General features: G+C 42.5%; 1 protein-coding gene across 1 annotated transcript in view; it reads right to left on the bottom strand.

The window, feature by feature from the left end:
* Positions 1 to 27,595, bottom strand: part of TSGA10IP (testis specific 10 interacting protein) — a 246,307-nt gene that overhangs the window by 39,644 nt on the left and 179,068 nt on the right. The window contains exon 6 of the mRNA XM_030220147.1: positions 15,973 to 16,072. Within this exon, the coding sequence (XP_030076007.1) occupies positions 15,973 to 16,072 (100 nt within the window). The remainder of the gene's footprint in view (positions 1 to 15,972; positions 16,073 to 27,595) is intronic.

Raw genomic sequence — 27,595 nt, 5'->3', positions numbered from 1 at the left:
GCGATGGCGGGAGGGGGGGGGGTTGGCAGTGGGGGGGGGGGCAGGGCCAAATCTATGGAGGCCCATGCCCCCGTGGCCCCACATAGCTACGCCCCTGGGGTGATATGATTGAGGTCTATAAAATCCAGAGTGATTGAGAACGGTTAGAAGTGGATCAATTTTTCACTCTTTCAAAAAGTACAAAGACCAGGGGACACAATGAAATTACATGGAAATACTTTTAAAACAAATAGGAGGAATATTTTTTTCACTCAAAAAATAGTTAAACTCTGGAACTCACTGCTGGAGGATGTGGTAACAGCGGTTAACAATCTGGATTAAAAAAGGTTTGGACAAGTTCCTGGAGGAAAAGTCCATAATCTGTTATTGAGATGGACATGGGGAAAGCCTCTGCTTGTCCCGGGATTTGTAGCATGTAATGTTGCTATTAGTTGGGTTTCTGTCAAGTACTTGTGATCTGGATTGGCTACTTTTGGAAGTAGGATACTGGACTAGATGGACCATTGGTCTGACCCAGTTTGGCTATTATGTTCTTAAGCAATGTACTAGTTTTGAAAATGCCAAAACCATGTGGGTTGTTACATTCCCTACTTTAAGCCCAACTCCTGCTCAGTGCAGGGATAAAAAAATATACTGTAGAGGCAATTCTATAAAGGGTCGCTTATATTTAGGTGTCTAGAATGTATATACATGCCACCTGATATTCAGCCTGCGGCGGTATGCAGTGTTGGAGATGCTCACAGCCACAGCCTGAACTGACCTCAGATATTCAGTGCTGGGGCATGTTTGGCTCCCATCATTGAATATCCGGGTATCAGTGGTCACCCAGAAGTTAACTGGATATTCAGTCCCGTGCCCGCTTAACTTTAGAACATAAAATTAGGACAGGCTTTTTGCTGTCCTAACTGTATGCAGTTACTTAACCGGTTAGCGGATTGAAAATTGTGGTTAACTAGCCAAGTAGGCACTCTGCATCCAACCCAGCCCACCCCTAACCTAACCAATTAGGAGATAGACATTTAGCTGTGATATTCAGTGGCACTAACCAGTTAAGTGCTGCTTAACATCTTGTGCCGGGTTGCTCAGCAGTGTTTAACCAAGCAGGAGCCTCTCCTGCCCAGTTAAACCCTTTTGAATATCTGGTAGTTGGTGCCTATTCTAAATAAGTGCCCACTTTTCTTTATTGAATTATATAGAGTTGTACTGAATAGCATATTTTACTATTTGGCCGAATATGAATAATAAAAATATTATTTGACCGAATGTGAATACTGAATATGAATAATGGGCATTGAGCTTTAACATAACAAATAATAAAAGAAGTAATGTGAAATCAAAGATCAAGAGTTTATTTCAGTAGGATTTAGCACAGTAGAGCCACAGATTATTCACATTCATATTTAAATTACTATTTGTCTGAATACAAATATCGTATTTGGCACTATTCGGGGCTGAATCAAATTGAATACAAATATTTGGTACAGCCCTAACTGAATACCAGCATAAAATATAAAGAATTTGTCCATATTCTAGCTGTGATCAATTACACCAGCCATAGAGTTGGATTCTATAGGATTCTATAACCTATATGTGAAAATGACCATGCTTTGTCGAGAATCCACTCATGTGAATGTCCACCAACAAAGTACATGCCATTGCATTTAGGCACCATTGTTCACCTTAGCATGTAGCCAGAATACTGCCATTTATGAATGCATGTGTACTCACTGCATGTAAATGCTGGTATTCAAATTTTTTTACTCATGTACTTGCCACCTAAATCTCAACACCCTCCATATAGAATTACTCCCATTGAGAGTTATTCATTTTCTAAAAGGCAATAATATGCATGGAAATGGCTTTGAAAATTGCCGCACCAGCATTTCTATTAGATAGAGCATTTGCTGGGAACTAATGCTTTTCATGCATTAAACTGCCTTAGCTTCAACTGTGAGTTTTGGTTCCCCCGTATGAGGCATTAAGGAGGTAATTCCATAAAGAGGGTGCCAACATTTAGGTGCCAAGAACATAGGTAAATCACCAGAATACCAGGATATACATGTATATACATAAACACCAATATTCTAGCTATGTTCTATATTATAAGATGGTGCCTGAATGTGAAGACCCTGAGAACATTTATGAAAATAGAATCCTCCCTATCCAGAGAGGAGTATCAATGGTTAAGAATGTAAGCAGAAAATAGAAAAGAATGGCCTAAGCAGTTTGTGACTTGTGTTTGTGATAAACATATCCTATAAAGATGTCAGGGACAAGAACACAGAAAGTATGTGATAAGCCCATCCTGCAGGGCACAAAGTTGAAGTTTTAGTTTAGTTTAGTTTAGTTTAGTTTATTGAGCATTTGCTTAACCACCTTTCACAAAATCAAAGTGGTGTAAAATCTAAAGAGAATCTTAACATAATTTTTGCTTAGCCTTGAACTAATGCAATAATGTATAGGTAATCAGTATCTATTTCCTGTTATTGCTTGCGTGCCTCACAAGAACAATAGCTGAATTGCAAATTTATGTGGAACAAATGTCACAAATATTCAAATAAACAGAACAAAAGCTAAGTAGAGGGCTGAAGAGCTTAGGTGAATGTCTCTAATTGGGAAAATACTGTGAGCCTCTTCTCTAAAGCTTTTACCAATTAACTAACAGTTGTCTGTGTGTGTGATATTCTTTCTCTTGGCCTCTCCCAGGGGTGGGAGGCAAAGAGCTGAGCAGGTGTCACAAGCAAACAGCTTGTGCCAAGACTTAGATTCCTCTCTGGGAGATGCCTTTGGATCAGGGGCATATCTGCGTGGGGCCACAGGGCCTGGGCCCCCGCAGATTTCGCCCTGGCCCCCCTCCCCGCCGTCAATCCTCCCCCGCTGCTTACTTTTGCTGGCGGGGGGCCCCAACCCCCGCCAGCCGAGATCCGACCCGCAATCTCCATATTTCGTCTTCCTCCGTGGCCATGTGCTTCAAGGAAGTAACGCTGCAGTGCTGATTCGTTGAATCCAGTTCGGCGTCTGACAAAAATGTGCCCCCCCTCTCTGGCTCTGGCCCCCCCTACCGCCGGATTCCAGATACGCCCCTGCTTTGGATATACGCATCCACTCAGGTAGGATCGTGGGTTTTGGTTGTTCAAAAGAACATAATGATAAGGAACTGCTGCAGGATATATTAAGAGAGGCCAAGAGTAAGGGTGGCCCAAATGATCAGGGAAATGAATGTTAAAGAGTAATTTAATGGGAGCTCTCGTGCCTGTTCCTTGGTGGCATAGAATGACTGACGGAATTAAAGGGTCCTTTTACCAAACTGCGGGAAAAAGGGCACTGCAATAATGGCGGGGGTCATTTTTCCCGCACACCAGGGCCCTTTATACTGCAGCAGGTAAAAAGCCCCGCTCTCCCAAAATGGCCACGCAGTAAGATAACTCTTACTACATGGCCATGCAGTGGGCAGCACTTACTGCCACCCATCATGGTGGTGGTAAGGGCTCCCACGGTAACCTGGCAGTGTTGGGCTGACAGTAGTCCTAGAATAGCGTGCGGTAAGCCTGCATTGGGCTTACCGCCAATTCATAAAAGGGCCCCTATGCGATTCATTTTTCCTCTAAGCGGAAGTTTTTCAGTAGAGAAATTGTCTTATCTGGCAACCCAGGTAAAGTATAAACCCCATGCAAGGGATTGGAAATGCAATTTTGTATAGGTGGCAGGAAACCACCCAAATCTAGAACGAGAGAGGATAATGTCTAAGTGCTGGTCTGATGAAGGCACTAAGGTTAGAAAATCAGAAGATAAAATTCAACAGCTTACTATGTTGCTAGGTGAAAAAGAAAATTTAGTCCCATGGCATGGTTCGCTTCCACTGCTGTCAGTACCCAGTGCCCCGCCTACATATGAGGATGAGGTGCACACTGTAAGTGCTGTTTTGTCAGGTACTACTGCTGTGGAACTGAAACAAAAAGAGGAGGACCCATTAACTAGTATGGATGCCCCAGATAAAACAATGTATTATAGTGAAAATCAGTGACCCCATTTGGGATCCTTTCATCATTCTAAATTGTGCACTCTAAAGGGAATATTGGAGGATTCCTGTTTAAGGAATATCTGTGGACAGAGATGCAGAACTAAAAATTCCCTGATAGTGACAAAATCCTTGAGTACTCAACCTAAATTGTCAGATATTCTTCCTCCATATTGCCACTGTACATTCACAGACCCAGAGGAATGGAGACCTACCATTTGAAGTAGCCTAGTGGTTAGTGCAGCAGCATGAGAATCTGGGGAACTGAGCTCAATTCCCACTGCAGTTTCTTGTGACTCTAGGCAAGTCACTTAACTCTTCATTGCCCCAGAAACAAAATAAATACCTGTATATAATATGTAAACCACTTTGATTGTAACCACAAAAAGGCAATATATCAAGTCCCATCCCTTTTCCCCTTCCCGACCTCCCCTGGCCCTTCTGCAGAATACCTAGAAAGGAATAAAATCACAGGTTGATAAGAAGGTATGAGTAACAGAATGCATATGAAATGAGATGTGAATGTAAATTATGATATGCACTTTTAGGATAGGCAAGAATTGTAAATGAATTTATTTTAGTTAGCACAGTAAGGGAATGGGACTTTTATACCCTGTGGATACAAGGAAATTTAAGAAAAACAACAAACCTCATCTAACATATGTTTAAGTTTTCCATTCATAGTTTTTCCAGAGGAAGGAAGATCTCCCCCACATAAATGACCAAGGAGTGACGTTCATTCCTGTCATGGTTTGCAAAAAAAGTAACCAATTTGGAGAAATTACCCCTAAAAGACCAGGTTACATGAAAGGTGCCTCAGTGCAAGTTACTAATAAAACCTGGTGAGGAAGGCCATAACTAAATATCAAGGTCCAACTTGGATCTACATTATTTGCAGCATCAGGACCTTCTTCTCATCAAACTATCATAGGGAACCAAATTACTGTTGTGGGCTCATCTGCAACCAAGATCACTGGCTTACAATTGCAGCAACATTTTATGAGACTGAACCTTAAAGCTTTAGAGCTTGTTTTTGGAAGAACTACTGACCACGTGCTCTCCTTAAAAGGATTTCACTAATGCAGACTGGGTTATTCTGGACATCTTCAGGTTGTGCTCACAAGTAGAGGTGTTGGGGTCTGGGTTCACCATGCTAGAATCCAGAAATTTCCACCTCTGGACTGAAGACAGGATAAATATACAGTTCTGTGTATATTATTGGAATTATTACTAAGTCTATGAAAATAGGCCAGATGAAAGAAATATGTGTTTTACTGGATGTAATTCTGAAGAACTGTTATATTCATCTTGTCTTGAATCCTATGTCTACTCCTTATTTTTTACTCACTTCAAGAGACTCTCTCCCTATTCTCCTTGCTGCCCAGTTGAAGTGAAACCTAGTATAAGTGCAGTGAAGAAAATGAAAATACCACCTGCTGATAAGAAATGGGGGCCATACCTACTGTAACAGATCCTGCCTAATGACTGAAACTCAACCACTTTTCTCATCCAGAGGTGGAAGTTTCTAGATTAGGGAGTGAAATGCTGAACTAGAAAGCATGAGAGATTCTAGCATGGCCAACAAGACTCAAGCACCTCTACCCGTGAGCACAGCCTGAAGATGTCCAGAGAAATCCAGTCTGCAGTTTCTTGAGAGAGCATGAGGATAGAAGTCCTTCTTGAAGATGAAGAGTTTATTTACTAATTACCTGTGGAGCAGTAAGCTTTTGGCAGGATGAAAGCTTAAGTATATTTGAATATATAAGAAAGAGTAGTATTTTATGAGGATATATGAATAAAAAGTGATTTCACCTATGTTAATTCAATTAGTTATCATAGGGTTGTCTTCATTAACAATTCTGATTTAATATGATGGTACCACAATCTGTGACTTACATTTCTCGTACCTCCCTCTCTAACAGAATTAGCATGCTTGGGGTAACTTAATGATCTCTTATGGGATCAAATGGGGGATTCTTATAGACATGAAAGTATAGAATCCCACTAACCCCCCAGGAGTATCAGGGGTTAAGGATGTAAGTAGAAAATAGAAAAGAATAGACTAAGCAACTTGTGATGTTTGTATGTGATAAACATGTCCTTTGCAGATGTTAGGGACAAGATCATAGAACAAAGTTGAAATCTTAGCATAGTTTTGCTTATCCTTGAATTACTGACATAATATAAATGCAATCAGTATCTGTTTCTCACTCAGTAGCTGTTTCCTCATATTGCTTACAGAGCAATAGCTGAACTAAAGATGTATGTGGATTAGAAGCAGAGCAGTGGGTTGGAGAGCTCAGATGAACTTTACTAATAAGGGTAAATACCGTGAGCCTCTCCTCAAAACCTTTTGCCTTTGAAAAGACATTGACTATGTTACATGTTTTATTCCTCTTGGCCTCTCTCAGGGACAGGAGGCAAAGAGCTGAGAAAATGTCCAAAGCAAACATAATGACTGACTGACCTGTGGCCTAAACAAGTATGAGGCCCACATTTCAAACAGTGGTTGAGGATGGTGGATTTGTGTTAACTAGGGGCGTATCTGCGTGGGGCCATAGGGACCTGGGCCCCCGCAGATTTCGCCCTGGACCCCCCTACCACAGACCCTCTCCACCTCCCCCGCCCGCCCGCCACCAACCCGTCGCCGATCTTTGCTGGCGGGGGACCCCAAGCCCCCGCCAGCCGAAGTCCTCTCTTCCGTGCAGGATGCAAGTTTCAACGCTTCCTGTTCTTCTGAGTCTGACGTCCTGCACGTACAACGTGCAGAACGTCAGACTCAGAATTTGGAATTCAGTCTGACATCCTGCGCGTTGTACATGCAGGACGTCAGACTCAGAAGAACAGGAAGCGTTGCAACTTGCAGCGGCGCAGCCTGCATGGAAGAGAGGACCTCGGCTGGCGGGGGGTTGGGGTCCCCCGCCAGCAAAGGTAAGTGACAGCAGCGGGGGAGGGTGTCATTGGTGGCGAGGGGGGGGTCCGGAAATGGCGGGGGGGGGGGGGATCGGTGGCGCCGGGGGGGGGGGGGGGGCTAAAATGTGCCCCCTCCCTCTGGCTCTGGCCCCCCCTACCACCCGAGTCCAGATACGCCCCTGGTGTTAACTGATTTTACTTTTTTGAACTAGTGATGCATTTTTGCAGCACCTTCTTTTAACATGTGTTGAAGCCTTCCATTCACATTCTTTCCAAAGGAGGGTGACCCCCCTCCCCAATATAGAAGACCAGGTTACATGAAAGGTGCCACAGTGCAAGTTTTCACTGAAACCTTATGCAGAAGGCAAAGAAGGCCTTTAGCTTATTACTGAGGTCCAACATAGATCCACATAATTTACAACATCAGGACCTTCTCTTCATCAGCTACCACAGGGAAACAAATGACTATTGTGAGCTCATCTGCAACCAGGATCATCAGCCTACAATTACAGCAAAAATTTATAAGACTGAACCTTAAAGCTTTGTAGCTTGTTTTGGTTTCATTGCAACTAAGGAGTTTATTCTTTTCTTTAGCGTTTATTAAGTATTGTTCTGTGTGTATTATTGGAATTATTACTAAGACTGTGAAAATTTGAAAAAAGAGTGAAAGGTCAGATGAAAACAATATGTGTTTTACATGATGTAATACTAAAGAACTGTATATTCATCCTGTCTTCAGTCCAGAGGTGGAAATTTCTGGATTCTAGTATGGTGAACCCAGACCCCAACACCTCTACTTGTGAGCACAACGTGAAGATGTCCAGAATAACCCAGTCTGCATTAGTGAAATCCTTTTAAGGAGAGCACGTGGACAGTAGTTCTTCCATGAAGTGAAGGGTTTATTGAATTCTTCTCTTAGGTTCAGTATGAAATCTTAAAGAATATTTGAATATATAAGAAAGAGCAGTATTTTATGAGGATAGGATGTTTGAATAAGAAATTATTTCACCTTTATTAATGTAATCAGTTATCGCAGGGTTGCCTTCCTCAACAATTTAATATGATAGTACCGTAAACTGTGACCATCATCTCTAGTACCTCTCAGATAGAATTGGCATGTTTGGGGCAAATTAATGATCCCTCATGGGATCAATGGGGGGAGGCTGAAGGTATATTAAAAGCAGGAAGCTGGCAAAAGAATCAGTTGGACCACTAGATGACCGAGGCGTAAAAGGGGCTATCAGGGAAGACAAAGCTGTAGCAGAGAGATTAAATGAATTCTTTGCTTTGGTCTTCACCGAGGAAGATTTGGGTGGAATACCGGTGCCAGAAATGGTATTCGAAGCTGATGAGTCAGAAAAACTTAATGAATTCTCTGTAAACCTGGAGGATGTAATGGGGCAGTTCTACAAACTGAAGAGTAGCAAATCTCCTGGACCGGATGGTATTCATCCCAGAGTACTGATAGAACTGAAAAATGAGCTTGTGGAGCTATTGTTAGTAATATGAAATTTATCCTTAAGACTGAGCGTGGTACAGGAAGATTGGAGGGTGGCCAATGTAACGCCAATTTTTAAAAAATGGTTCCAGAGGAGATCCGGGAAATTATAGACCAGTGAGTCTGACGTCGGTGCCGGACAAAATGGTAGAGACTATTATTAAGAACAAAATTACAGAGCATATTCAAAAGCATGGATTAATGAGACAAAGTCAACATGGATTTAGTGAAGGGGAAATCTTGCCTCACCAATCTTACATTTCGTAAACAAACATGTGGATAAAGGTGAGCCAGTTGATATTGTGTATCTGGATTTTCAGAACGCATTTGACAAAGTATCTCATGAAGGACTCCAGAGAAAATTGGAGAGTCATGGGATAGGAGGTAGTGCTCTATTGTGGATTAAAACTGGTTAAAAGATAGAAAACAGAGAGTAGGGTTAAATGGTCAGTATTCGCAAAGGAGAAGGGTAGTTAGTGGGGTTCCCCAGGGGTCTGTGCTGGGACCACTGCTTTTTTTTTTCAATTATAAGAAGTATTTATTGAAATATAAGAGAATACAGAAAACAAGAGTGCAATGAAATACAAATGCAAAAACAAAAACAGCAAAGGTGTTAACATTGAACTACCATAAAGTAACTTCTTTTTTCTAAATTTTACAATAAACAGCACCCAAATCAAACCCTTAAAAAAAACCCAACACAAACTCCCCATCCGCAACACAACCAAAACCCCCAACTTAAAAAGAACAATGTGTTACAATGCTCCCAAATTGCCTCCCACTTAGCCAAAGTATGTTGCCAAACAGCCCACAATCTCTCCATTTCACAAATATACCATAATTTATGTAACCATAAAATCAAAGAAGGAACCTTTGGGGACTTCCAAAGCACAGCCAAAGTAACTCTAGCAGCTGACATGGCATATCTAACTAATATATTCTGAGATGTGGTCAGACCAGGGGGTAAACCAGGAAACAAGAAAAATTCTGGCGACCACTTAATAGGTTTAGATAACAATTTCTGAAGTCTATATTGAATAGCTTTCCAAAATGCTCGTACCTTAGTACAAGTCCACCAGATATGCCCCATAGTACCCCTCTGACCACAACCCCTCCAGCATAGTGGTGAGACTGATGGAAACATATGTTGTAGACGAGCAGGAGTCAAATACCACTGGTACATAACTTTGACTGCATTCTCTTTAAATGGAACAGAAACAGACGTTCTTAATAACGCATGCTCCAAATTGGACCAAACATCATCACCCAAAGTCAAGCCCAACTCCCGCTGCCAATGCCTCCGATGCTCAACTGAAGAGTGCCCTAAACCACGTAAATGAGCATATAAACTAGAGATTAGACCCCACGTAGTCCTAGAGTCTTCACAAAGACTTTCTAGAAAGGAAGCCTCCCTAGTCAACAGAGGCTTAATATACTAGAAGTTAGAAAATGCTTCACTTGCACATAAGCGTAAGTATCAGTGGGAGGAATAGAGTAAGTGTCAACTAAGTGTTGAAAAGATATAAAGTTTTCCTCCTCGAAAAATTGGCCCCAATTCTCTAAGCCTGCTAAATGCCAATGCAAAAACAACCCCGAACCAAGACCCGGAGAAAACATAGGATTATATAGCAAAGGCGTAAATCGTGAGAGAACCAAATTTGGCTTGTCAAATAAACCATCCCAGTAATACAAAGTTGTCAAGATGGAAGGACACAACACTCTAGGCAAAGAACGATAGCGCCATGGAATCCAAATAATAAAACGCAAGGGGCACAAGCCCACTAAAGCCTGCTCCAGTCCCACCCACCGTTTCCGAGAAGAAGCATGAAACCATTCCATAGCAGCCACGACTTGTGCTGCTTTATAGTACCAAAAAAGGTTAGGCACGCCCAACCCACTACTCTTCGGATCACCATACAACAAGGAACGAGAAAGGCGTGGCCGCTTATTAGACCATATAAATTTGAGTAAACGATCCTGTAAACCTGAAAGAAACACATGTGGCAAAAGGATAGGTAGGACCTGAAATAGATACAACAAGCTGAGGAAGAACATTCATTTTCACTGTACTAATCCACCCAAACCATGACAACTCCATAGAACACCAAGAATCCAAGTCTCTGTAGATATTCCGCAAGAGTGGAGGATAATTAAGTGAAAACAAATCTGAAAAATCCTTCGAAAGTAGAACTCCCAAATACTTAATTCCCCGGGTAACCCATTTAAAAGAAAAATGAGATTGCAAAGACTGCAAAATAGGAGCAGGAAGATTAATAGCCATGGCTTCCGACTTGGACATGTTCAGCTTAAAACCCAAGGCAGACAAGTAATCATCCAAAAGCCTAATCAAATTAGGCAGCGACAATAGAGGTTTGGTCAAAGAAAGTAAGATATCATCCGCAAATAGGGCTAATTTGTACTCCTGATGCCAAGCAACAATCCCTGAAATATCCGGGTGGGACCGTACAGCACAAGCAAGAGGCTCCATGATCAAGGCGAACAACAAAGGAGATAGTGGACACCCCTGCCTTGTGCCCCTCGATAAAGGAAACGCAAGAGAATTCCCACCATTGATGCGCACACAAGCCGTAGGGGACTGATAAAGAGCCCGAATCCAACTGCTAAAACCATCCCCAAACCCCATTTGCTCTAAAACATGGAACAGGAAAGGCCAATGCACACGATCAAACGCCTTTTCTGCATCCAATCCCAACAAACAGAGGGAAAGATCGTTCTCACTTGCGACATGCAACAAATTCACTATGCGCCGAACATTATCCTTTGCGTGCCGATGGAGGACAAAACCCACCTGATCAGGGTAAATAAGGTCCGGCAGCACCTGAGCTAAATGGTTCGCCAAGACTTTAGCTATAATTTTAACATCCGAATTAAGGATTGATATAGGACGATAAGAGGCACAATGTACTTTTTTCCGAGCCAGGCTTTAGTATAACAGCTATCCATGCCTCCATCATGGAAGGTGGTAAGGCATCACCAGACCGCAGTGCATTCAAAATTTCTACCAAGAGTGGAGCAAGCTCCCCGCAAAAGGCTCTATAAAATTCATTTGGCAACCCATCAAGCCCAGGAGCCTTCCCAGCAGGCAAGTCCTTAATTACCTTAACTACCTCGTCCACATGAATAGGACCACTCATCATATCCCGCTGCTCCTCATTAGGGAGGCGAGCCCCTGGGAGGCCAAAAATTTGTGCATGGCCTCCGGCTGCAATGCTGGATCAGCCGTGTACAGAGCATGGTAAAAAGCCTGAAACCTCTGTCGAATCAAAGAAGGTGTGTTCAGAATCCTGTTCTTATCATCAGCAACCTGCAAAATAGTACAGTCAAACCGACATTGCTGCAACTTATGAGCCAACAAACGACCCGGTTTATTACAATACATATAGCACTGTTGCTGCTGTTAACCCCGAACAAAGGCCAACTGTTCCAAATATACAGCATCAAGGCGAAGACGCAACGATTGGATCTGCTGCAATACAGATGGTGACCGTGAAACCTTGTGAATCTCCTCCAAGCGGGACAGTTGAGAGACACAATCTGCAACTTCCTTACGCCGAACCTTTGCCCAAGAGCTGGCCAGCTTCAGGAAAAAAACCCTTGTAACCGCCTTCAAGCAATCCCACACAATCCCCAAAGATGGACCTGATTCCAAGTTGAACTCAAGATAGTCTTTCAGAAGAGAGCGATAGTCAGCTAACACTTTATCTTCTTTTAACAAAGAGATATTCATGGTTCATCTCAAATCCCAAACAGCCTCACCCGAGGACGAAAGCTGTACCCAAATCGGTGCATGATCAGAAATAGTTATAGGTCCAATTTCAGAAGAACAGCCACCCTGTATTAAGGAAACATCAAACAACAAGTGGTCAATACGGGAATAAGAGTCATGAGGATGGGAGTAAAATGAATAATCCCGAACCGCAGGATGATGCAAACGCCAGACATCCACCACAGCCAATTGTTGAGCCAGAGCCACAAGTGCAGAAGAAACCTTAGCATCTGAGCTAGACCCCCCCAGCCGACCTATCCAAGGCCGGGTCAAAACACGCGTTAAAACTGCTGCTTTTTAATATATTTATAAATGACCTAGAGATGGGAGTAACTAGTGAGGTAATTAAATTTGCTGATGACACAAAGTTATTAAAAGTCGTTAAATAGCGGGAGGATTATGAAAAATTACAAGAGGACATTACGAGACTGGGAGACGGGGCGTCTAAATGGCAGATGACATTTAATGTGAGCAAGTGCAAAGTGATACATGTGGGAAAGAGGAACCCAAATTATAGCTACGTCATGCAAGGTTCCACGTTAGGAGTCACAGACCAAGAAAGGGATCTAGGTGTCATTGTTGATGATATGTTGAAACCTGCAGTTTAAGAAAGCAAATAGAATGTTAGGTATTATTAGGAAAGGAATGGAAAACAAAAATGAGGACATTATAATGCTTTTGTATCGCTCCATGGTGCGACCGCACCTCAAATATTGTGTTCAATTCTGGTCGCCGCATCTCAAAAGAGATATAGTGGAATTAGAAAAGGTGCAGAGAAGGGTGACGAAAATGATAAAGGGGATGGGATGACTTCCCTATGAGGAAAGGCTAAAGCGGCTAGGGCTCTTCAGCTTGGAGAAAAGGCGGCTGAGGGGAGATATGATAGAGGTCTATAAAATAATGAGTGGAGTTGAACGGGTAGATGTGAAGCGTCTGTTTATGCTTTCCAAAAATACTAGGACTAGGGGGCATGCAATGAAGCTACAATGTAGTAAATTTAAAACGAATCGGAGAAAATGTTTCTTCACTCAACGTGTAATTAAACTCTGGAATTCGTTGCCAGAGAATCTGGTAAAGGCGGTTAGCTTAACGGAGTTTTAAAAAGGCTTGGACGGCTTCCTAAAGGAAAAGTTCATAGACCATTATTAAATGGACTTGGGGAAAATCCACTATTTCTGGGATAAGCAATATAAAATGTTTTGTACTTTTTTGGGGATCTTGCTAGGTATTTGTGACCTGGATTGGCCACTGTTGGAAACAGGATGCTGGGCTTGATAGACCTTTGATCTTTCCCAGTATGGCAATACTTATGTACTTATGAGAATTAGGAATTCTGTGGATCCAGGGATAGAAGAATTACACGTAGGGAGGTCAATCAAAGGGAGCATATAGTCAGGGGCCAGTGGCGTTCCTAGCCTCGACGGCACCCGGGGCGGATCGCCGATGCGCCCCCCCCCATGAAATGACACCCCCCCGGGTGCACGCTGCTGGGGGGGGGGGGGTGCTGCAGCACGCTCCTGTCTGCTCCCACTTCGCTACCCTCGCTAAATTCTCTCGTTCGCTGCAGCTCCCTCCCTCTGCCCTGGAACAGGAAGTAACCTGTTACGGGGCAGAAGGAAGGAGCTGCAGCGAACGAGAGAATTTAGCAAGCGTAGCGAACTGGGAGCAGACAGGCGCATGCTGCGGCACCCCCCCAGCGGCGTGCACCTGGGGCGGACCGCCCCCACCGCCCCCCCCCCTTGGTACGCCACTGTCAGAGGCCATACCATAGATAATTTGGAATGCACCGAAACACGGCCCCTGTTGGGTCTTTCTCTAATCAAATTCTACTATTAAAAGGTTTTTTTGAATGAAAGAACTGTGTTCCCTCTGTTTTTAAAGGCCCTTTGTGCTCATTTTTTTGTTTGGACTTTTTCTGTACCTAGTTCCCTTTCTTTGTTACATCTTATGTACCCTGAGAACATTTATGAGAATAGGATACCCCTATCTAAAGAGGAGTATCAAGGGTTAACAATGTAAGCAGATAATAGAAAAGAATGGCCTAAGCAGCTTATGACATGTATGTGATAAACATATCCTGTAAAGATGTTAGGGTTAAGAATATGGAATCAAGTATATGATAAGCCCATTCTGCAGGGAACAAAGTTGAAGTCTTAATGTAATTTTTACTTATCCTTGAACTAATGCAATAATGTATAGGTAATCAGTATCTGTTTCTTGTTATTGCTTGTTTGCCTCACAAGAACAATATTCAAATAAAAGGAACAGAAGTAAAGTAGAGGGTGGAAGAGCTCAGGTGAGATTCTCTAATTAGGAGAATTCCGTGAGCCTCTTCCTAAAAGCTTTTGCCAATTAACCAACAGTTGTCTCTGTGTGTGATATTCTTTCTCTTGGCCTCCCCCAGGGACAAGAGGCAAAGAACTGAACAGGTGTCATGAGCAAACAAATGCAATGGCATATAGTTTGAAGGTGGGCGTATGCATGGCTGGAATCTGGGCAGAGAGTGGGTGGGATGCACAGTGTAAGGAGGAGGTAGAAGGAAGGCAGAGAAGAGCTGATAGTGACAATAAGCGGGGAAAGGAGAAAAACCATCAGAGGGGAAAAGGGAGGAGGAGATTGATGAAAAGGGAAGAGAACTACAGAGCCCAGCAACACTTGCAAGGAAGGAGGGAACAAGAGAAACAGTACCACAACTCCCAGCAGGTAGTAGAATCAGGGGGTGATTGGGAGATGGAGGATAATCAGGGGGAGGAGCAGCACCTGGGAGAGAGGGTGGGGGAAGACTCAATGGAGTGGGAGGAGATTGAACTAGGAGAAGAAAGTGAAAGGAAAGAGGTGGGTGAGGAGCAAATGGAGTTCTTTTGCTCAGGACAAAGGGCGGTGGAAAAGGAAGAGACTGCAGAGAGAGAGAAGCCAGAGATTTGAGGCCGCTAAGTGACAATGCCTAGATGCGGTCTGGCTTCATGGACCAGTGGGAATTAATTACCTGAAGGAGGTCAGTCTGAACATTGGTGGGAGGTTGTCAGAGTGTTGGTGTCTGGCAAATGAGGGTGGTGAAAATGCCTCTAACTCCTAGGCAGTAGCAGAGAGGAGCGGAGGAATAGACTGAACCACAGGTTTTCCCAAGTCTTTAGCTAATTCTAAGACTGAACTGTTGTTTGTTTGGTGTGTTTGAAAGGTGAAGCAAAGTGCACGAAGACCAGCAGCTGTGGTACAGTGAACATACTGTTTTTCCCACTGGTACCGTGGTGTAATAAAGTACTCTGCAGGATAAATTTGGTACTGTGAATAATTACTTTTTTGCAAGTGAACAGAAGCAGTTCCTCTTAGGAGGTGGATTAGCCCCAATTGTGTGGGTGAAGACAGACAGCACGGAGAGGTGCAGGTCGAGAGCGGACAGCACGGAGAGGTGCTTGCTGACAACAGTTACATGCATAAATTATAGAATATTAAAATGTAAACATGCTTTTTAATAATTTAAGTGTGAGCATTACACCAGCTATATGGCTGGTGCAAGTGGTTATGCCTAAAATTTCCTACACTAGTATCCTATAAAAAAGAATAAGTGCCTACTTTCCAGAGAGACACCCTTTTATAGAATTGCCCTGTTCCCATTGCAAGTTTTTTCCTCTTCCTATTGCTTTTGTGACAGGAGTTTTTAGGATACATACTGCAATGGCTTTGTGCAGTAGATCAGTTGTCACCCAGATATCTTACAATTAAAAAAGAAAGAAAAGCAAATAATTAACCTCTTACCTTCTTGCTTTGTTCAAAAAGAAACGGTCTATGCTTAATCCGCTCCTCCATTTCCTGCAGCTCTGCTCGGTATTCAGCCATGCGTTCCCGGTCTTGCTTCCTGGGTATAAGGAAAGAGAGGCTACAGCCTTAAACCCTGGATGAACATCTCAGCATTTGGAGTATGACACAAGCATGACCCATCCTTAGGAAGATGATACTAATTATAACACAGGAATCTGCCAACAGGACAATCATGTATAACAAAGCATGATCTTAAGGAGATGCGATACACTGCAACATGGGAGTCTGCCAGTCCCCAGGCTTGGCATATTGTAAAATGTGACTAAGAGAAGTTGTGATATACAGCACAATATCAGAGACTGCCATGCCCAGCATTCAGTGTGTGACATTAGGAAGGTGAGTCTACCAATCCCAGCATTAGGTGAGGGATAAAGAGAGACTTTTGGAAGGTCTGATACTTATCATAACATGGGGGTCTGCCAACTTCAGCACAGTAAAGGTGTTTACCTATAACACATATTTTCAGAGGACAGCAGGATACCAGTCCTCACAACTCATCCAATGGATCTTGGGGCCAAGAGGCTCACAGGTTTTCCAGAATGCTCTACTGAGCATGTGTTGGAGTTCCTGCATCAGCATTTTCACATGGGCCACCTCTATTCAGCACAAATCTATGAGTAGGAGAAGCCATCTCCTAGAAAAGGCTAGTATCTTTCCGTCCTCAGCAAACACCTATTACAGGTGAGCAACTTTGTGTTCTTCAAATGGCAAGCAGAATCACAGTCTCTTAAGTGTGAATCCATAGCTACCTGTTGCCTTTAAGCAAAAAAGAGGAACACAGAAAATAAGCAAAAACAACTTTTGGTAATAGGTTATTTTAATGACTTTTACTTTATAAAGAAGACAACCAGGAAATAATAAAAAGGAATCCATGGGGGGATGGAAATAGGTTTTAAACCTCGACTGCTTAGGATAGACTGACCAAACCTACTCCTGTATTAGGAATCCCCCCAAATGGGTTCTAAACCTCTAAGAGACTGCTTAGGATAGATTGACCCAACCTACTCCTGTATTAGGAATCCTCATTCAAATAGGGTGTAAATGTGTTGACAGAAATCCCCCTAATGTTCCTTCTGACCTTGGGCAAGTCACTTCACTTTTCATTGCCTCAGATACATCTTACATTGTGAACCTCTTTGGCAGGGATATAATTACATTACTTGGAGGTCAATATTCAAAGCAATTTAACTGGCCAGAAACAGCTTCTCGCTAGCTAAATTCCTTGTTTGGGGATAACTGGTCATTAACATTAGCATTTAACCTGCTAGTGCTGCTGAAAATGACTGGTTAGTGCCTAACACAAAACCAGATATTTGGGGTGTGTTCTGGGGGCAGAACCAATGCTTGGCCTTGGCCAGTAAAGTGTCAATATTCAGCACTTAACTGGCCCAGGTAACTGCATAAATAGGACCACACAAAAGTCAGTCATAGCTTTATGTGGTGCCCTATAGCTCGTTAAGTGCTGAATATCACATTTAACTGTCTATGGTGTAGCCAGCTCTTGAAACCCAGAAATTCAATGCTGAAGTCTGGACATTGCCCAATATTGAATTTCCAGGCATAGCCCCAGTGGTGGTCAGCAAAATGCTGAGCACCACCAGCTAAATATCGACCCCTTGAATTATAACTTGCTTTGAGCTTGAGTTTGGAAAAAGTGAGTGTTAAAAATGCAAATCTAAGTCCGTTTTTCAGTACTGTAAATCTCAACATGGTGGTTGACCTCAGGTGACCACCCTTGTAGTTTGTGACCCCAACTGCAGGTTTTGTGACCCCATGTAGGGTCATGACACAAGTTTGGAAAGCATTTTCACTTATGTGGGTTGGAGAAAAATGTTGGAAGAACAACTGACTAATTAAAATGGAAATGTGATACTTTGTTAGGCAGGAACTTAAGATGGATGCACAGAATCACCCTATTACTAAAAAACATTGTGCAGGGTAGATAAGTTGGAAAGTCACTAACATCTATACACCAGTTAAACATGTAAATGTTTAGAATACTAATATATGTGTGCATACACATGCATAAAGAAACAAAAAAAGGCAAAGATCTGCCACAGAAATAGCAAATCAAAAGAAGAAAGGCAGATCAAAAAAGACAAAAAAATAGAACAGGAGGGTAACAGAAGAAGTGGTTTATTACAAGTTACCCGACGTGGCCACGTTTCACCCTCAGGCTTCGTCAGGGGTAAAAAAACTAATAGGGGTAAAAAGCAAAGTGAACCCCTAAAAGTAGTCATACAACCACCTTACATAAGTGCTTCCCAAGCTTACTCAGCAAACTTCACAATTTCTTTTGATTTACACATGCATAAATGCTGGATATGTGCCTATATGTTATTCTGTAAATATGCAAATATTTGTAATAGCACTTATTTTACAGATGGACGTGCACATGGGTAGAATCCGGGAGGAGCATGCTGGTGGCACATATTTATGCCCATAACTAATAAAATACTATATTCCTAAGTTACCTGCTTACCACTGGAACTTACTCCAAATCTATGGCTGGCATAAGTGCTCACATCTAAGCACATTTGCATATATACCAATTACACTAGTGTTCTATAAAGGAAAGTAGGTGCCTACTTTCCTTTATAGAATATGTGCCTATATAGGCACACTAGTAGCTTTCACCAGCTTTTGTCAAAGCTAATTTCCTTATTTTTGATAGGAGGCCAAGCCCACATCTGATCCTAACAATCACTCAGAAGTGAGGATATGCCCAAACCCCACTGACATCCCACCCATACCCTCCCCATTTGGTGATATCTGCCCACACCATGCCTACATCTGCCCACATCTCGCCCTCAGATGACATCACAGGATATGATGTAGCTCCATTCAAGCTACACCCTTTTTTGCATAGCTCCACTCTAACCCCAAACCCTGCCCCAAGCAGTGCCCTTTTTGGTGGTCTCACAGGAAGTGATGTCATAGCCACACCCCTTTTCCAAGATGGCAGCTACCACTGGATGCACTATGTCACTTCCTTTTTCCACTACTGGCTGCCATCTTGGTTGGGGTCACGTGATGGGAAGCAACGCCAAACTTTCCCCCCAGCACCACTCTCCTACAGCCTCAGAGGAATGGGTGCACGCACAGTTTAACGTTTTCCTCACAGAAAAGAAAATGGGCATTTTTAGCTCCAGCCTCACCACTGTATTTGTTTTCTTTTAAAAGGATACCTTGTTTATTTTAAGCTGGATCAAGTTAAGTCAATCTGCTTTTAAGAATGATAGGAAGGACTAGCATGCTTTACAAAGCCTCCCTGCTTTTTCAAGAGATTGCAACATCTCTGTGTGAGCTGATTGCTTTGTACAGCACGCTGTTCTTGGCTGTGTAAAACCATTCAGTCTGCAGCCACCACAGCACTCCCTCCCTTTCCCTAGCCATCAGCCTGATTTGTCTGCATCCTTCAACCCCCCCTTTTCCCTTCCAAACCATCCTCCATAGCAAGTGTGAATGCTACAGGGCTATTCCAAACACTCTTACAGTCCTGGTTTTTCAAGATCTGTTTGCTTTTTTGCAAGCGGGGCATTCTTTTCTGTGTAAGATCGATAGCCCGCACAACAAACAGGCAGAGAAAAAACATCAGACCCACACATTTTCTCACTCTTTCCTCCCCCTCTCAGCTTTTCAGTAAGCATGCTGTTCTCTATCTGTATGAGATCAATAGTCTGCAGCATCCACCGTGACCCTCTCCCCTTTCCCTAGCCATCAGCAAACTTACAGGGAATCCTACTACTACTACTACTACTATTTAGCATTTCTATAGCGCTACAAGGCGTACGCAGCGCTGCACAAAAATAGAAGAAAGACAGTCCCTGCTCAAAGAGCTTACAATCTAATAGACAAAAATAAAGTAAGCAAATCAGATCAATTAATGTGTACAGGAAGGAGGAGAGGAGGTAGGTGGAGGTGAGTGGTTACAAGTGGTTACGAGTCAAAAGCAATGTTAAAGAGGTGGGCTTTCAGTCTAGATTTAAAGGTGGCCAAGGATGGGGCAAGATGTAGGGGCTCAGGAAGTTTATTCCAGGCGTAGGGCTCTGCCCTTCCAAGAAGTGTGGACATAATCAGTAACCATAAGGCATATATACTTTTCCTCCCTGCTTTTCAAGAGAACGTAACAGAGCTGTTTTTGCTTTTTAAGACTATAAGCCCCCACAGCACAACTAGTGTGAACGCTATGGGCTGTTCCTCCCAGCTTTTCAGAGATGCCATTGATGACACAGAAAAGTATAAATTGGCTGAGGATCTTTTAAACCAGATTGAGGGGTTGTCTGCCCTCTTTTCAAAGATCCACTGGGCCTTGTTTCTGACTATCCCTTTTTTCTGAATGGATATTTTAGTTTGTTCATTTGGTGGCACAAGCTATGGAAAATCACATGAATAAAGCTAGGGAAAATCAAGTGAATGAACTGAGTAGTCCAGTCATGACTGGACAAGTCTGCAGACACGATTGTAAGGAACCTAAAAAGAACAACATATGACTGATATAAAAAGGCATTACCACCATTCTAAATGCACCACCACTATTTACTCACCATCTATCATGGGAATCAGAAAGATGCAACAGCTAAACATGGAGTCCCATGAAACCCCTAATATACAGAGGTCCAGAAGGGGTAAACAGCCCTTGTTGTAAAAGAGAGGGACAACTCAGCCTTTATCTTAAAGGTCTTGATGCAGAGGTTGAGGGCTACTCATCAGTAATTGACCTGACAGAATCACAAGCCATAGTAATCAGAATGTGCAATATGTGGCTGAAATGGAACAGGCGGAGGACCCCTGGAAATGACAGAGTCCTGGCTGGATGAACTGCCATGTATGCAAAAGACCTAGATTGCAAACAGAGCATAACCGTGACTGAAAATGCCATTAATTTGGCAGAAGACATGTTCAGAGATTCCATCGATGACACAGAAATGTATAATTTGGCTGAGGATACTGAGCTCATAGATCTTTAAACCAGACAGAGGAGTTGTCTGCCCCCATTTCACAGGTATGCATGTAGATTTGTTTTCTTTTTTTCTGACAAAAATATGTTCTGGGTGGGGTATACCTTGTGAATGTTTTTCTTGAACCTTTAACAGACTATCCATACGAAAGGTATAGAGGTGCTGCAGAGCCATCACCAGTTAACGTCATGTGTGTGTGCTGCTTGTGCTGCTGCCAGGACACCCCCAAAAATGCGAAAGGTATACATAGACTTTGCACATGGGCCTCCATACCTGAGGATACTCAAGACAAGAGATGGTGGTACCGTATAATTCTTATTAAGCAACCGAGGATCCACCCTCTTTACCAGAAAAATGTCTTCAATTCGCTCATACGAATAGCGGTTTACTGCATTATACATCACTGTTGGTCCAAGGCTGTAGAAAAGACTGTCAAGGTTGTGTATTGGAAAGGTGGGGGCTGAGCTAACACGTATGCCTGAGGTGGCACCATGATGTTAGAGCACAGAAACTATAAGCGCTTTGCAAGAGACTGTGATTGGAGCGTATTCTAGGTGTCATTCTGATAGCTGGGTGTAAAATTGAAATACTGATGGGTTTTAATGAAACTATTAACACCATCATGGACCTCATCAAAAGTGTAAAATCAGCGCCTAATCCTATTGAACAACTAGATAGTTTAGCCAACAGATTGAAAGACAGGGATTTTATAAATTATATAAACTGCATTATACTTGAAAGAAAACTTGATTCCTTTTACAAAAGCATTTAGTTCTCAATATGTTTGTTCTGTTTCAGACTTTGGGACATTTTGAACAGGGACAGCGTGTACAAGTGTAAATCATAGCCTGTGCAGGCTACCGTGGGTGAATAAAAACATATATCATAATAATATCATAATATAAAAAAGCTTTTTTGTGATATAAAAAAGACATTAATGTTTTCTTAAATAATGTATCTAAGGGATGATGTAAATCCATTGAATTTTTCTGTCTGATTTTCTGAAACAAGATTTATTGTATATGTTATGTTATTGGAAATTAATAAAATAATAATAAAAAAAAAACTAATGAAGCATCACATGCTGTTCCTATGAAACTATTTAAAAGGTTCGGGGCCTTTTGTTTTTCCCCATATCAGCACAATTGGTCACAATTGACATATCAGACAATGGCCCCAAAATATGTGAGAGGGTGTCTCAGAGGAGGGGGGTGGGGGCCTCTCCACCATTGTCCAATTGTATTCCTCACAGGCACATTTATCCTGAATCCCCCTCCCCTACAACTGATTAGGCTACTGAAGCACCAGGGGTTGTGCCAGAAGGAATAGGTATGGCTGGAGAGTACAAGGTCTACATGATCTTTTATTAGTTTTTAAAACTAAAAAAACCCGTCACAACACAAAAATGGAAGAGCAGCAACAGTGATACGGTAAGATTTTAAAAACATTACATTGTCTCAGGGGCGTAGCCACGGGTGGGCCTGGGTGGGCCTAGGCCCACCCACTTTGGGCTCAGGCCCACCCAGCAACAGTGCACGCTGCAAGCCTTCTTTCCCTCGGGCCCTCCCTCCCCTTCGGGCAGCGCCACAGCCTACAACAAAGCTGCACCGGTTGTCATCATCTTCTGGCAGAGTTGTTAGTTCTGCTGCTTATCTGCAGCGGATCCGCGCGCTGCCAGGGCTCATCACACAAAATAACATGATCCCCAACAGCAGATCAGCAATTTCATGCTTTTTTGAGTACCCTTGGATGTATGCCATCCGGTCCAAGTGATTCATTACTTCTTACTTTGTCAATTTGGCTCAGTACATCTTCCAGGTTCACCGAGATTTCTTTCAGTTCCTCCGCATCATCACCCTTGAAAACCATGCTAGTTCTTCCTATCATTCTTAAAAGCAGATGGACCTAACTCGATCCAGCTTAAAATAAACATGAGGTATCCTTTTGAAAGAAAAAAATAAAAATATAGTGGTGAGTCCGGGGCTAAAAATGCCTACCTTCTTTCCTGTGAGAAAAAAGTTAAGCTGCGTATGCGCACGTTCCTCCAAGGCTGTAGTGGGGGCAGTGTAAAGGGAGGGGTTGACATCACTTCCCATCACGTGATCCCATCCAAGATGGCAGCCAGTAGTAGAAACAGGAAGTGATGTAGTGCATCCAGTGGCAGTCACCATCTTGGAAAAATGGGTGTGGCTGTGACATAACTTCCTGCAACATCACCAAAGGGGAGGGGCTTAGGAACAGGGTTATGCAAAAGGGGCAGAGTTTAGCATGGGGCTATTCAAATAAGGTAGTGTTGGGGTGGAATTGTGCAAAAGGTGTGTAGCTTGGGCTGGGCTATGTCACATCCAGTGATGTCATCAAGGAGGCACAGCATGGTTGGTGATGTCATCAAAGGGGTGGTTGTGGGCATGGCTTGAGTGTGGCCTCAAGTCTGATTGGCTGTTGGTACCGGAAAAAGGCATGGCCACCTGTCTAAAATATACAAATTAGCTTTGACAAAAGCCAATGAGATACACTAGTCACGCTGTTATAGATTTACCTCCTATCTGCCTAAGGGAGAAGGTCTTGGCCTTCAAAAGCTATTCAAAAAATGTATTAAGTCATTCCAATATAAAGGGATCATTATGGTTTTTTTTTTTCTTTCTTTTATTTTATTTCTATTTATTAACCTTTAAAGTGGACTCACACAGCAACCACACTACTATCTCAAATAGATGTAGACGGTATTCATGCAGTTTTTGTGTGGGACAAAAGGAAGCGTCCAAAGCCTTGCCATCACACCAGACAGCAAACCTCTTCCAGTTAAAACTATAAGATTTTCTACTGGAATTTTTCTGATAATTGATCTCTGAAAAGAGGTGTGCATGGGGACATAGTCTGGCCCCCATCCCCATCCATCCCTAGTCAATTCTATTCTGTCCCCACCCCATACCCATCATATTGCTACCGTCCCCTCACCATCCCCACAGTTTTCTTTCCCATCCCCTTACCCAACCCACATTTAAAAGATGTTATAATTTAAACAAAACATAAAATGCATCCTATAACTTGTGAAAATTTAATACAAACAACAGACATAACTTTGTTAAATATGCAAGAAAAATATTTATTAACATGGACTGCTAGAAAACAATTATTTCAAACTATGTAAAAATAATAAACCATCTACAGAGCCAGAGCTCAGTTCTGTTCTACATTTCATGGTTGTTCATCCTGCAACTGAAAAGAATGTTCTGATGATGTGTTGGATCTTATGTTTAGCATGAAACCCAATCAAATCATCTGGTGTTACATCAATTTGCAACCTATGTCTGAAGAATTGTGAAACCAGTACCCATTTATACATTTTATGGATTCGCTGCCGGTGACGTTTAATGATGACCTGTTGTTTCCTTCCCATTAAGTAAATCTGGTCATTGTGGATAATTTTATGGAGTCCGCTTGTAAAAAGGATGAGATTGAAAAAGCTTTTACTAAATATTCATACCATAGAAATTTAACTATCATCCAGAATACTTTTTGTCAAGGCAGAACAACTCATACCATCACCTTACATACAAACTATATGGTGTTGTTTAAGAATCCGGAGATAAACAGCATATGACAGTTCTCACCAGCTAAGATCCAGGCAAGATGCACTTCTTTCTCGAAGCCTTCGAAGACACTACCAGAAACCGTAAGGCTATCTCCTTGTGGATTTGATCGTGTTGACGCCTGAGTCTTACAGATTGAGGATGGACATCTTTTCCCCAGCTTTGACGGTCATTTATGGTGAGAAAACAATAGACTCCTATAAAAAGAAATGACGACCTGCTGCTATTTCCATAGGCGGTAATTGCGGTTTCACAGATAACAACATGTTTAGCCGTCTGAAGAGGAACCTGAAGCTTTTAAAACACATAGTTCAGGCTTCACCCTGGCAGAGAAAAACCATCCTTGGCATCACTTCGGATGACTTAATAGTGGCTATAGCAGAGATAGCCCTAAACACTCTGAAATAAAGCAAACCGTTATCTCAGCATCAGATCAATATCCTGAAAAGACAGAGGCATGCAATAAAGAATTCTGGTGACAAAAGGGTACCTCTTAAAGCAAAGAAGAAACTGGTGACACAATCTGGGGGTTTTATCGGATCCTTGTTACATTTTGCCTTACTGCTGATCATGAGCCTTATCAGCAATGCAGTACACTGAAAAGATGTACTTGGTCCCTACTCGCTAACTCAATCATTTAAGAGGTCCTCTGAGACCCCATGAAAATATTAGAATGGATGTCATTCAAAGGCTCGATGAAGAAATGAGCAGAATTTTCCAAAATACTGGACTAACTGACTATGATAAAGCCAAACATTATTCAACCGTGTTACAGTGCTACCTGTCATTTGCCAGACAGGGTGAAAGGGAAAGAGAAAAAATAGACCTGTATATCCCCGAACAAAGTCCTAAGCAGACAGAGGCATAGGTAGATAACGATGGCCTGCTTGACCCTATTCTTCAGGATGTGTTAAAAGGAATTGATGCACATTATAGGAAAAACGCCAAAGTGTTGCTTGATAACCTGTCCAGGAACAAGGATGTGGTGACCTGGAGTGCCGGTGGGACTTTTATATACAAGGGGCACCCCGTCAACGGTTCTAATCTATTTGATCTAGTTTGTGGGGCTACGCAGACACACCCTCTTTCCTAACAAAGGAAACCCAGAGGTTATCCATGGATAAATCCTTCTTATCTGTTCCCTTCTCCACTACTGCCAACTCCAGACTTCGCGCCTTCTGTCTCGCTGCACCCTACGCCTGGAATAAACTTCCTGAGCCCCTACGTCTTGCCCCATCCTTGGCCACCTTTAAATCTAGACTGAAAGCCCACCTCTTAAACATTGCTTTTGACTCGTAACCACTTGTAACCACTCGCCTCCACCTACCCTCCTCTCTTCCTTCCCGTTCACATTAATTGATTTGATTTGCTTACTTTATTTATTTTTTGTCTATTAGATTGTAAGCTCTTTGAGCAGGGACTGTCTTTCTTCTATGTTTGTGCAGCGCTGCGTATGCCTTGTAGCGCTATAGAAATGCTAAATAGTAGTAGTAGTAGTAGTAGTAGTAGGTTGGGAGAAGTTCATGAGCTCCATGGCTGAACTCATTATGCCCTCAATGCTAGCAACAGGCATTTGCTACCCCTGCCATAGTTAGTTCTGCGAGATTGCAGAGCACAGAATTAGTGCAGAATAAAGCAGCCATGCAGAATTCCACATTTTTGTACAGAATCTGCACTCAGAGTTGACTGCCTGGCCTCCCCAGGTAAAGGCATGCTGGCTCTCCCGCTTCTCTGTGCCTTGGTCCTGCCACTGCTACAGCCCCAAGCCTTGGTCCCGCCCTGAGCCTTGCTGCTGCCACCCCTGAGCCTTGGTCCCCATAGATATAAGATGGGCTTCTTGACATTTAGCACGCAGTAAGCTTTAGTAAAAGGGGCCCCTAAGTAATTTCGTTGTCTTTTTAAAAATTACTCTGCTTATTTAGCAAAGTGAGTTTAGATAGCAGTGCACCCTTTAAAGACTCTGTTAGAGTATTATATAAAATGTGTTTTAGAGTCTATTTTATTTTATTTAGAGAAGATTCACTATACTGCCTTAACTAGCGGGTAGATCTTCTAGGTGGTTTATAAACAACATCAGAAAGCAGGAAAATGAACTACAAAATAAGACAGGAAAGAGTAATCAATCACTCTGATACAATCTAACCCAAAGGATAAAAGAGACAGAAAAGGGGTAGTAAAGGAGGAGGTACTAAGGGAGGGAGTAAGGGAGGGAAGAGAGTGGGAAAGATAGCGAAACAGAAAAGCTGGTGGAAATCAATGGTGTTGGCAGCCCTAAGTAGGATTGTAGGCTTGGCAGAAGAGACAGGCCTTCAAAGCTGATCTGCATTTTTAAAATGCAATTTCTTCCTGGATGTCACGGGGGAGGGAATTCCAATAAAATGGGGTTGTGAAGTAAAAGGCACATTGTCTGGTAAATTCCAGAATGGTTTGCTTAGGATTTGGAAGGACCAGACAGTAGTCATTTAGAGATTAAAGCAGACGGACTGGGGTATGTGGGATAGAAAGATTAGCACGTATTGTGGTAGTCCTGTCCAAAAAGCTTTAAAAGTAAATGTTAGTATTTTAGGTTGCATTTTAGAACTTAGCATAACATCAATAGGGGTTAAAACCTTTGGTACAAACAATAGCTTTTTCTGAAGTACTACCTACCTTGGGAAAGGGAGAGAAAAGATTGCAAAGTACTGAAAATTTCAATAGCTGGCTCAAAGCCTGGTGTCACAAAGAAGGCTTTAGGTACATAGGAGGATGAGGCAATACATGGAAAAACAAAAGACTATATTGTAATGACGGGCTGCATCTCACATTGGCAGGAAAAAAAATCCTTGGGGAGAAATTTAGGCAATATGCTTATAGGCATTTAAACTAGATGGTGGGGGTAGCATATGGAGTCAGGTCACTTCAAGTGATCACCCCCAGCTAAAGCTAAAGACAAGATGTGACAGTAGAAAAGAAAGCGATGAAAACAACAATCTTAGCAAATCACTTCTTATCAACACAGCAGAAAGT

The sequence above is a fragment of the Microcaecilia unicolor genome, chromosome 11 (assembly GCF_901765095.1).
Source record: "Microcaecilia unicolor chromosome 11, aMicUni1.1, whole genome shotgun sequence".
Lineage (NCBI taxonomy): Eukaryota > Metazoa > Chordata > Amphibia > Gymnophiona > Siphonopidae > Microcaecilia > Microcaecilia unicolor.
The sequence above is the reverse complement of the archived record's forward strand: the minus strand, read 5'-3'. Positions and strand labels throughout refer to the sequence as shown.